The sequence below is a fragment of the Lipotes vexillifer genome, unplaced genomic scaffold (genome assembly GCF_000442215.2).
Source record: "Lipotes vexillifer unplaced genomic scaffold, Lipotes_vexillifer_v1.1 scaffold763, whole genome shotgun sequence".
NCBI classification, from domain to species: domain Eukaryota; kingdom Metazoa; phylum Chordata; class Mammalia; order Artiodactyla; family Lipotidae; genus Lipotes; species Lipotes vexillifer.
In genome coordinates, this window is record NW_006770909.1 from 2001297 (window position 1) to 2014204 (window position 12908).

The window sequence follows — 12908 nt, forward strand, 5'->3', positions numbered from 1 at the left end:
GGCACAGGGAAACCGGCTCGGTTCTTTGTGGCTGTCTGGAGGGGTGGGATAGGGAGGGTGGGAGGGAGGGAGACAAAGAGGGAAGAGATATGAGAACATATATATATGTATAACTGACTCACTCTGTTATAAAGCAGAAAGTAACACACCATTGTAAAGCAATTATACCCCAATAAAGATGTTAAAAAAAAAAAAAAAAAAGAGTGAGAATGGGGCAGAAAGAATATTTGATGGAATACTGACACAAAATTTCTCAAATGTGACATGGAAAATCACCAGGAAGAATCTTAGTAAACACCAGGCCAAAACAAAACATAACTCCTAGCCAAAGAAATCACACTTGGAAATATCATGAACAAACTATTGAAACCAAAGATAAACAGAAAATTTTGAAATCAACCAGAGGAAACATTTTTTTTAAACTGTATACAGGGGACAATCATATGAATAAAGGCTCACTTTACATCAGAACTGAAGAGATAAGAAGAAAATGAAACACATCTTTAAACTGATAAAAGAAAAAATGATCAAACCAGAATTCTATCTTCTTAAAAAATATATCATTCAATTGAAGCAAAATAAAGGTATTTTCAGATTTAAAAAAGCTGAGGAAATTTGTAACTAGCCAATCTGCTGATGAGAAATCCTAAAGGATGTTCTTCAGCACAAAGGGAAATGATGTCAGATGAGAGCTAGAATCCACAAGAAAGAATAAAGAACACTGGAAATGGTATATACATGAGTAAACATAAAAGAATATTTTTTCTTTTCTTTTATGAATTTATATTAATATAACTGATCATTTAAGGCAAATAAAATTTTATGAGGGATTTTATATAATACATTGTATAAACATATGACAACAATATAAAAAATATGGAGGACAATAAATGAAACTATACTGTTAGTTTCTTACATTTGTGAAGTAGTAAGAGTGAAAAGGAAATAAGGAAGCATGAATTGTTTAGAAAGTGGGAAATGTCAATGGCAAAATGTTAAGTGGTTCAGTATTAACTCTAAGTAGATAGTTATAAGTTAAAGAAACAATTGTTAGCATTAAGACAAATACTGGGGAAAAAATTAAAGGCAAACTAAAACATCTGTTTAAAAATCAAATCAAATAAAGTATTAAATTAATGCAGTAAAAAGCTGAAAAGGATTAATAAGAAGGATGGATTAAAAATAGCAAGGTGGTACCAGAAAACTACTAGAGCTAATCAATGAATTTGGTAAAGTTGCAGGATACAAAATTAATGCACAGAAATCTCTTGCATTCCTATACACTAATGATGAAAAATCTGAAAGAGAAATTAAGGAAACACTCCCATTTACCATTGCAACAAAAAGAATAAAATACCTAGGAATAAACTTACCTAGGGAGACAAAAGACCTGTATGCAGAAAATTATAAGACACTGATGAAAGAAATTAAAGATGATACCAATAGATGGAGAGATATACCATGTTTTTGGATTGGAAGAATCAATATTGTGAAAATGACTACACTACCCAAAGCAATCTACAGATTCAATGCAATCCCTATCAAATTATCAATGGCATTTTTTACAGAACCAGAACAAAAAATCTTAAAATTTGTATGGAGACACAAAAGACCTTGAACGGCAAAAGCAGTCTTGAGAAAGAAAAATGGAGCTGGAGGAATCAGACTCCATGACTTCAGACTATACTACAAAGCTATAGTAATCAAGACAATATGGTACTGGCACAAAAACAGAAACACAGGTCAATGCAACAAGATAGAAAACACAGAGATAAACTCACGCACCTATGGTCAACTAATCTATGACAAAGGAGGCAAGGATATACAATGGAAAAAAGACAGTCTCTTCAATAAGTGGTGCTGGGAAAACTGGACAGCTACATGTAAAAGAATGAAATTAGAACACTCCCTAACACCATACACAAAAATAAACTCAAAATGGATTCGAGACCTAAATGTAAGGCCAGACATTATCAAACTCTTAGAGGAAAACATAGGAAGAACACTCTTTGACATAAATAACAGCAGGATCTTTTTTGATCCACCTCCTAGAGTAATGGAAATAAAAACAAAAATAAACAAATGGGACCTAATGAAACTTGAAAGCTTTTGCACAGCAAAGGAAACCATAAACAAGATGAAAAGACAACCCTCAGAATGGGACAAAATATTTGCAAATGAAGCAATGGACAAAGGATTAACCTCCAAAATATATAAACGGCTCATGCAACTCAATATTAAAAAAAATAAACAAACCAATCCAAAAATGGGCAGAAGACCTAAATAGACATTTCTCCAAAGAAGACATACAGATTGCCAAGAAGCACATGAAAATCTTCTCAGCATCCCTAATTATTAGAGAAATGCAAATCACAACTACAATGACATATCACCTCACACCAGATAGAATGGGCATCAACAGAAAATCTACAAACAACAAATGCTGGAGAGGGTGTGGAGAAAAGGGAACCCTCTTGCACTGCTGGTGGGAATATAAATTGACATAGCCATTATGAAGAACAGTATGGAGGTTCCTTAAAAATCTAAAAATAGAATTACCATATGATTCAGCAATCCCACTACTGGGCATATACCCAGAGAAAACCATAATTCAAAAAGACACATGCACCCCAATGTTCATTGCAGCACTATTTACAATAGCCAGGTCATGGAAGCAACCTAAATGCCCATCGACAGATGAATGGATAAAGAAAATGTGGTGCATATATACAATGGAATATTACTCGGCCATAAAAAGGAACAAAATTGGGTCATTTTTTGAGACGTGGATGGATCTAGAGACTGTCATACAGAGTGAAGTAAGTCAGAAAGAGAAAAAACAATATCATATATTAACACATATATGTGGAACCTAGAAAAATGGTACAGATGAACCAGTTTTCAGGGCAGAAATTGAGACACAGATGTAGAGAACAAACGTATGGACACCAAGGGGGGAAAGCGGAGGGTGGATGGGAATGGTGGTGTGATGAATTAGGCGATTGGGATTGACATGTATACACTGATGTGTATAAAATTGATGACTAATAAGTACCTGCTGTATAAAAAAATAAATAAAATAAAATTCAAAACAAAAAGAGAAAGAAATAATAGCAAGGTGGTAGATTTAAACAAAAACATATTGACAATTACATTAAATATCAAATGGGTTAATCACACCAGCTGTAAGAAAGGGTTTTTGTTTTTGTTTTTGTTTTTTTTAATAGGTGGGTTGGAGTAAAAGGATGGAACAAAATATATTATGCAAATGTAAGCATGGGAAACTTGATGTATCTATCTGAATATTAGGCAAAGTCAATTTCAGGACAGAGACATTTCCATAATGATAAAACAGTCAATTAATCAGGACTACATAATCCTAAAAGTACATGGAATTAATAGTATAGATTTAAAATATTAAAGGGAACATTAGCAGAACTAAATGGAGAAATAAATAATACCATAGTTATAGTCCAAGATGTTAATACCCTTCTCTCAGTATTTAAAACAAGTAGGCAAAAAATATTAGTAAGACTATTAGAAGACCTGAGCAACCATGAACTAATTAATTTACAGAACACACCATACCAAATAATTGAAGAACACATATTCTTTTCAAGAGCACATAAAATAATCACCCATAAGGATCATATGCTGGGTCATAAAATAATTCTCAATATATTTCAAAGGGAAAAATCTTACAGAGTATAGTGTCTTATTAGAACTGAATTCAATTAGAAATCCACAACAAGATATCTAGAAATTACCCAAATAGCTGGAAGTTAAACAATAGACTACTAAACAACCCATTGGCAAAATAAAATATCACAAAGAGAAATTCAAAATTATTTTGAACTTAATCCTAATGAGAAATACAATATATACTAAACTTATTATTTAAGGAGAAAAATTCATTAAAGCATTTTATGAACCACGAACTGGAAAACTCATTTTTCTGGATGATTATTACAACACTCAGTTCTACTTTTTTACTTTCTTGATGAGTTATTTTGGGGTTGTATTGAAGTAAAATCCTGCAGTTTCCCAGTCTTGGCATTACTGACCTTTGGAATGAATAATTCACTGTTGTGGGGGGCTGTCGTGTGCATTTTAAGATGTTTAGCAGCACCCCTGGCCTCTACCTTGCTAGTAGCACCCCAACTCCAGACATTGTTAAATGTCCCCGGTATGGGGAGTAGAGGGGAACCAAGGGGGAGAATCTCTCTGGGATGAGAACATCAAACATCATGTTTGTGGTCAAATAAATATGGGTGGATTTCCAAACCTAACGCTTAAACCAACTTTATTTCCATGGAGTTTATTTAATCATTCTAAATTTCTGTATTTATTCATAGGTATACTTTGAAAACAGATAGTGCACACCAGGAGATTAAAATTATGTTTGCCATCAAGTCAATTCTCAACACAAATGACATTCTATTATCTGTTCAACTGTGCAAACATGGACTCTAAAGAAACTCACTGACTGAAATGACATCTTTTTATGGCTGAACTTCTTAAAAAGTTTAATTTTTATGGTTTATAATCATGTTTATATGAATTTATCATTATAATTAAAATGTGTCAACCTTTATTTATTTCCCATTAAAATATGCTAATCATAGAAGGAGATTAGGATTAAACAATCTATTATTCTATTAATTGTCAAATATTCTCTTCTTTGACCTGTTGCTATCTGTGTACCATAAATATGACCTTTACCACATCTGGTTCTCAGTGTTCCCAATTATGAAATAAGAAAATATAAATTTCTTGATGATTTAAACATGAAAAGTATGAAGTCCTTTAAAAATTTACAGGCATCAATAATTTGAAGAAATATATTCAGATGATTTAATATGGATAGAGCCTTGAGGGAGAGAACAGAATGAAATATATGTAATTCTAATGCAGCACTAAAATAAGATGATCCTTCTTAAGCAGAAATTTAGACTGATGTTGAGAAGGTGTAAGATATTGCACAGCTACAGATAATATAATAACAAATACAATAGCTTATATATCTTGAAAAACAATTTTTTTACCCATACTAGCTTTTACCTGCTTTCAGTGAATCATTAACCAAATATTTGTAAAGTGTGACATATACTAATGTCAGTACTTTAATGAGTATCCAATAAAACCACAGGTTCTCTTTCAAGAAGCTAGTTCTTAGTCTAGTTTAGGAGGCTCAGAATACGATGAAAGATGGGATTTAGATACGTGACAGTCAATGGCTTCTGTGAGAGTGAAAAAGAGGTCTGAAGGAATTACAACTCTAGGAATTAAATATACATTGTATGAAACATGTAGTCAGTCAAAACTTTATCAAAATAGTAGGACTTGTGTTATTAAAAAGGAGAGAGGTAAATGTTCTAAGCAGGGCACATAGCAAGAACAAGGCTCTAAGGTGTAGTTAAGGTTGAAATCTTTGGTATTCATGAGATAACTCATCTACCAAGCAAAAAGGTGCTGGGGAGTACAGGTTGCAACAAGATTATAGAAGCCTCTTAATGCCACATGGAAGAGTTTTAGCTTTATACACAGTAAATAAGTATCAAAAATTTTGAGATGAATTATATCATACAAGTACTTTGTAGAAAGATACATACAGTAACATGGAGTACAATGAATTCCAAATGGAGGATGGAAAAGAAAACCAGAAAGCAAAATCATTCTCAACATTCTTTTCAATTGTAAAACACAGGATGACAAATTGGATTGATGCATCAATCAGATTGTGAGTTTCTGTAAGCACTTTTCAAAGAAAGAGATGCCCAAATTTCTATTCTTTTACTATTCTCATTGATACAAATTATTCCAGTGTATAAAATTCAATTTGGGGTTACAAACAGTAAAAAAAAAAAAAAAAAAACTTATTTTTTACACACACAAAATATTAAAAAAATAGAATATATATTAAAATAGATTATTTTCCTCTGATTATTGAAGACATACTATCACAATATTTATAAAATATGAGGGAAAATATGTTCTTTTGTAACATCTCTGATTATGTAATGTCATCCGTATGACTACTCAAGTGTAAAACAGCTTAGCTGAACAAGATGACTCTTGTAGCTCTCGTTCAACACAGGTTACCTAAAAGCTCTGAAAAAACATATTAGGGAATAAAAAATGTTGATAAAATGGCAAATTCTGTATTTTGAATAATCTGAGGGCCAACCCTATCACCATCTTGCCCTTTGATTTTCCTGAGCAGGGATGTATTTCTTTGTGTATCAGGTAACAATGTACTACTGCTTAAGAGCATGAGAAAAAGAGAGATATTCCTAATCTTTCTTAAACTTGTGAACACTATAAACTTTCAGGCTTAATAACATGTCACAGTAATTTTAGTTCTCAAGGTAAACATCTATTTCTGTACAAACTTTGGTGAACATTGTTAAAGTACTTTGAAGTACTTTGGAAATGAAATCAGAAAATATTTTTCATAAAAGTTCTTTGATTATTTCTCTTAAGCACTCTGATACAAGGAACTGAAATGCAGTACATAATAAAAAACAAAACCAGCTTAAGGTATGAAGAGAATAAATAATCAAAATGTTTCTGTACCTTTAATGAAATCTACACTGGAGACCAAGCAAAGTTAAGCAAAACAAAACAAAGCCAAACAAGAACAACTACAAAAATTGGCACTTACCCATATTTTGCAAAATTTGCCCAGCGTTTCATAATGGATCTACTCAAAATTTCCTCAGCTTTTGTGTAATTAACTCTTCTTTCCAGAGGTAAACCGAAGACAAATTCAATCTCATAACCATGCATCACTCCCATCCATTCTGGCCAAGGGAGTTTGGAGGATCGGTGTTCAAAATAGTAGAAAAAGGCATTGTTTCCCATATCTGAGAACTTTTTGGTGAACTCCAAGGCAGGGCATATGATATTATAATCCCCAACAACATCATCCAAGGCCTCACGGTAGTTTTCAGCTCTGTGATCATCTAACCAGTCCATGTAGTGGAAAAGGATCGATTCCTTTCCAAATTCACTCAATCCCGGAAAAAATATTTTTAAACCTTCTTGAAATTCTTTTCTAGTTATAATACTATTGTTATCTTTGCTGAAACCAGGAGCACCATACACTAAAAATGCTGTCCCTTCATCTTTGTTAACACCCACCAAGATCTGGGTTTTTTTGAACTGTCCAAGTTGGAGTAGTGTGTCTGGCATGTCAGTGAGAAAATCACCATCCACAGTTGGACCAAAGTTTACTGACAAGAGCGTACCATAAGGGACAACAAATACTTCATTCAGAAGAATTTCCTGGGGATCTTTATTTCGAAGACATTTGATTATCTCAGTCTCATTTTCTCTAGAGCAACCAACAAATTTAGCTAAAGTCAATGTTCTGTTCCTAGCTTCATAAAGAGATGTCACTACCCAAGGGGAATTAGAGGATCCACTTTGCAGAATGGCTCTGGTAAACAATGGGTGGCTTCTAGGAGAAAGTAAATGAAGGCTAACTGAAGCTGCTCCTGCACTTTCTCCAAAGAGAGTTACACTCTTAGGATTTCCACCAAAGGCTGCTATATTTTTTTGGACCCACTGAAGGGCCAACTGTTGATCAAATAAGCCCGTGTTTCCTGGCGCCTCAGGATTTCCCGGTAAAGCTAAGAATCCTAGGGCACCCACCCTATAGTTCATTGAAACCACAATAACTCTTTCAGCCCGTGCCAGAAACTTGCCATCATAAACATGCAAAGATGATGTCCCAGTCTGAAAACCACCACCATAGATCCATATCATTACAGTAGCATTTTTTGGTTTAGGTGCTGGAATCCACACATTCAGATATAAACAGTCTTCACTGAGGTCAGTGTTTGGGTTCCACATCTCTGATCCAAGGAAGCCTGGGAAACTTTGATCTGTGTTCTGATAGCAAGAATTTGCATATTTTGTGGCATTCCAAATATTGGGCCATTTGGTCAAGGACTGTGGCTTTTTGAATCGAAGTCTACCAAGAGGTGGCTGTGCATAGGGGATTCCAAGAAAGGCTGTTACTGTGCCACCAAGAACTGGCAAGTTCATCCCTCTGACTTTTCCATTCTTGGTGGTAATTATGACATCATCTTCAGTGTGTGACTTCCCAAAGAGCACCCAGAGTAGAAGAAACCGCAAGAGAAATCTGATGTATATGATTGTACCCTTGCTCTGCATATTGGTTTCTGCAAGAGAGATAAGTGGGAAGTTTTAACAGCCTCATGCATCTAGTATTATATTTTATTGATGATAATTAACTAAAATTTAGTAGTTCTTATCAATCCTATAAATTATGAAAACTAATAAATCTGTTACTGCTATAAAGACACATAAAAAACATAAAATGATTGGAGATGTTTCAGTTTTCAATTTAGAAATAAATGAGTGAAATGGAAAAGGAGAAATTATTTCAGTTTGGAAAGATTCGTTTTCAAACCTGTGTAAAAAAGATGTAGTTTTTTAAGGAGGAAATTTGTCCAAGGCATTAGTATATATATATATACTTCTTTACCATACACAGCACCACCAAAGGTGGCATTAAGTGGCAGTCTACTTAGTGATATATATAATAGATTAAATTTCTACCATAGTTAGAAGAGGAAATACAAGCTTATATATTCTCTGAAATATATACAGTTCTAATCATGGCTGGCTGGCTCTTGACAGTAGGTTAAGAACCTTTAAGGATCCTCAGACTTCTATTACTGACTTTTTCTGTTTCCATGGTCCCTTCTGTGGTCCTTTTTGCCTAGTGGTTTCTTCCTCTATATAATTGTAGCCTGTGGTCAGAAGAGAATTTGGACAAGCAATTCACAGAATGTGAAGTAACAAAAAAATACAGTAGTTGCCATTTTTCCTACAAACTGTGAAAACTAACAAATCTGCTACCACTATAAAGGCCTATGGGCAAAACTGGAAAGGGAAGACTGGATATACACCAATTCCTCTGAAACTGAATAACCACGAAGGGCTTTTCTACCTGAATTATACTGTCAATGGAGATAACGTTAGATGTGGGAGAAGAAACTGACTTAGAAGAAATTTTACACTCAGGGATTACTCAACGCATGTCTGTTAATTTGTTAATTGATTAAAGCATGTGCAACTAGGGAGGTTAAATGTGTTATCATGGTCAGATTTACCTGTATTTTTATAGTGGACATGATGAGTGAAATAGGATTAAAACTGAGAAATTACTGGGAAAAGTGAGAGAAGCAAAAGTAATCTTTGAGACCTATAAAATCATAACTATTTGACATTTTATTAAATAATATTTATTAATGATATGAAGAGAACATTTGGGGAAATCAAATTTTCATTAAAAATTCATAATGCATACTTGAGTTTCTTTTAAATAAAAAAAATTTAAATCAGATTCTGAAACTCCAAGGGGCAAAGAGGGACAGAAAAATGTAATGCAGATATCATTTGAAAGAACTAACATCTTTATATAACTGAAAGAAAAAAGAAAATCTGATTAAAACTGTCAAATACAAACACTGATTCTCATCCACATAACAATAGCAAAGGTCCCTACATGTACAAAATATTTTTATTATGTTTTGATAGTGTAATAATAAGTCCAACCTATGTGTCCAAGAAGCTAATCCTGTGAGCATTGAGAATTTGTAATAGTCTTTTTATTCTACTTTTTAAAATACATTGTCTTAGAACTCAGAGATTAAGGCACTATCTATGGTGATAAGTGTCTCAGATCTGTGATCCTCACTGTAATCAGACTCATTCACCACTGCTCATAGGACAGCTAGTGATCAACAAGTATTTTTTGATCCCCCAAAATATCTGAATAAACTAGTCCATTGTGTATACTATTTTGTTCAGTGTCTAGTATATATAGATATATCTCCATCTATACCTCTATCTCTGTCTCTATTTCTGCCTCTGTCTTCGTCTGTTTATGGCTGTGTCTATATCTATATATTTATATCTAATTCTACTGATGTTCATATGTTTATGCATATATATAATATATATTTATACATGATTGTTATAAGGTTTAAAAAAATCAAGCCATGAGATTAATTTTTATGCTGTCAATTTTGATACAACTGAATTTGTACTAATACCAATAAAATATATTATTGAAGTATATAATATTTTAACAGTATGTATATACTATTATAAAATTTAGCTATTATTATAATCATAACAAAATGCAATTTATCTTCTAAAAATAATAAGTAAATAAAATGTCATAATAATGTAAAGTTTCCTGTAAACTTGACACTTACTAATAAAATTTTATATTTCTGAGAGTTAGGAGTTTTAGAGACACTGCTACCCTATACCACAGTTGTGTGGTTTTTTTTCTTCCTTCTGATAATTCCTAAGACATTTCTTCTAAATAAATGGAGGACAGCATTTGGAAGAAAGCAAAGTGCTGTGATAGATTTTTTTTTTTCATTTTTAAAAACTTGCTTTAGAAAGGAAAAGGAATTAAGATACAAAGCTGGTTTATTCTAAGCGGCATTTCAACAGATAAATTGCAGCATCTTTGTTTGGACTCATTCCTGCCTTTGGCGTAGCTCAATCAATGTCTTCTGAGTCTAATAAAGACAATCATTTTTTTTTTTTTGGTTTTATATAAATCTTTTTTGTCTTTTAAACCATAAAACAAATCCTAATAATTTTTGCTTTCTGACAATTTTCAAACTTTCATTCTATTGTTTATTAATTTTATTGCATAGCAAATATAAAATTACTACCAAAATTTTGGTTTTGTATGTAATTAATAAATATAATTTTCCTTACATGTGTTATGAAAGGCTGCTATAACATCTAAAAGGTTGTACTACCATCCCCATGTCATTTAGTTTGATTTATACTACTATTTTGTGTGTGTGTGTGTGTGTGTGTGTGTGTGTGTGTGTGTGTGTGTGGCATGCGGGCCTCTCACTGTTGTGGCCTCTCCCATTGCGGAGCACAGGCTCCGGACGCGCAGGCTCAGCGGCCATGGCTCACGGGCCCAGCCACTCCGCGGCATGTGGGATCCTCGCGGACCGGGGCACGAACCCGTGTCCCCTGCATCGGCAGGGGGACGCTCAACCACTGTGCCACCAGGGAAGCCCTATATTACTACTTCTTGTATGTTTTTATTTATATTTTGTGCTGAGTAGACCTTAATGTTACATAATATGATTTATATGAATAATAATCTTGCTTTTTCAACAATGATGTCTGTGAGTCATCACCTTGATATTCGTAATACAAGTACTTACACCTTGTAATTGTAAATAATATAATTAGTAACATTAAAATAATCATTGTAAGCCTGTGTTTATTGCATGAATGGCAATATAATTCCAATTCACTTTCATGGTACCTGTTGTAGTGTATTATACACCATATTATTAAATCTAGGTTTTAATAGGAAAATATGCTTATGTTCATATACTCATTGTTAGCATTGGCTAGTTTTTTTTTTTTTTTTTTAATATTTAGCTGCAGTACGTTATTTAAGTAAGCATTATTTTGTTCTTTGCATAACCTGATATTCTCTAGTCTCACATGTTGCACTGTGGTTTTACCATTAAGAGATGTTTATGTTTTTAATATATGCTATCACATGATTAAACAATCAAAAGAGAGACAAATAAAGGAGACTAAGAAATGTTATTACTCAATATCTCTAAGTCTTTACTAATAATTAAAATATTCAATAAAATTTCATTTATTTCCTCCTATACTTTCTGGTGCAAATTGACTACTGGCACATTAAATAATTTAAACTCTGAGAACACATAACATGTTTATCATAAAGAACAGGGTAAAGTTTTATACTAAGGACAACTAAATATCTGAATTTAGATCAATTAACTTATTGTAATAATCTTTAATATTTGATTAAAGGAAGGAGGTTTTGTTTGGAATTGCAGAAGAGAATGGATGGGAGTGGGAAGAGAGAAAAACCTGAAAGACAATTGATACTATAGTGTTCCAAGTTTATCAAATGCTCCAGAATATCAAAATCTACTGGCAATTTTGGGAAAATATTCTAAACTTAAAAAAAAATTTTTTAATTAAAAAAAGGTAAAAAATAATTTCCTTCTTTTTGCATTCTTAATTCAATTTTGAAAGTATCGAAATTCCTTGACTGCTTTTTAAAATATATAAGGTTATGCTATAAAATATGGGTGCAATCAAATTATTGATATAAAGAGCTATTTATTTGCCATATATTTGCCATAATTGGATATCAGCCAAATTTTCAAAATAATTGGCCAGTCAAGACTTGTTAAAGGATGGTCATGCAAAAATTGATAATAGTTTTCTCTGAATGTAATTTTCCTGTCTTTTAAAAAGTTTTATTAGAATATATATTTCTATATAAAAATAGACTGTTAAAATGGTGGGGAAAGAGCCATCTAGAAAATATGATCTAGAACAAGTGCCACTAAAATGTATTTAGTTCAATTAAAACAACTGAGCCTTTATACCAAACCTAAAGAGCTTGTTTTGTTGTAGGCTAAGTGAAGTGGGGAACTGAGGAAGTCTGTTTATAAATAGACTATACCACTGTCTTTCAGGGATCCTTCAGATACCCAGTAGGCACTAAAAGGATGTGTATACATAGAAGACACTATATTAGGTATGAGAAACAGATCTGTAACTGTCCTCAATCAGGAAGAACATCCACAAACTTTTCATTGTGTGAACAATTTGAACATTTAATATTAGAGAGATAACTTGGGTCTTCTTTGAAAGTTCAATCTGTTCTTAGGTTGACATCTATCCAATTATAATTCTCCAACGTTTGAAACAGTTTAGTTTTGATAAGAATGAGCAGATTTTGGCATGAAAGCATTAAAATGAAGACAGCATACAATTTAAGTATATATATATATATATATATATATATATATATTTTTTTTTTTTTTTTAATA

General features: G+C 32.7%; 1 protein-coding gene across 1 annotated transcript in view; it reads right to left on the minus strand.

The window, feature by feature from the left end:
* BCHE (butyrylcholinesterase) overlaps positions 1-12908 on the minus strand; it is an 88976-nt gene that overhangs the window by 74375 nt on the left and 1693 nt on the right. The window contains exon 2 of the mRNA XM_007446421.1: positions 6665-8189. Within this exon, the coding sequence (XP_007446483.1) occupies positions 6665-8189 (1525 nt within the window). The remainder of the gene's footprint in view (positions 1-6664; positions 8190-12908) is intronic.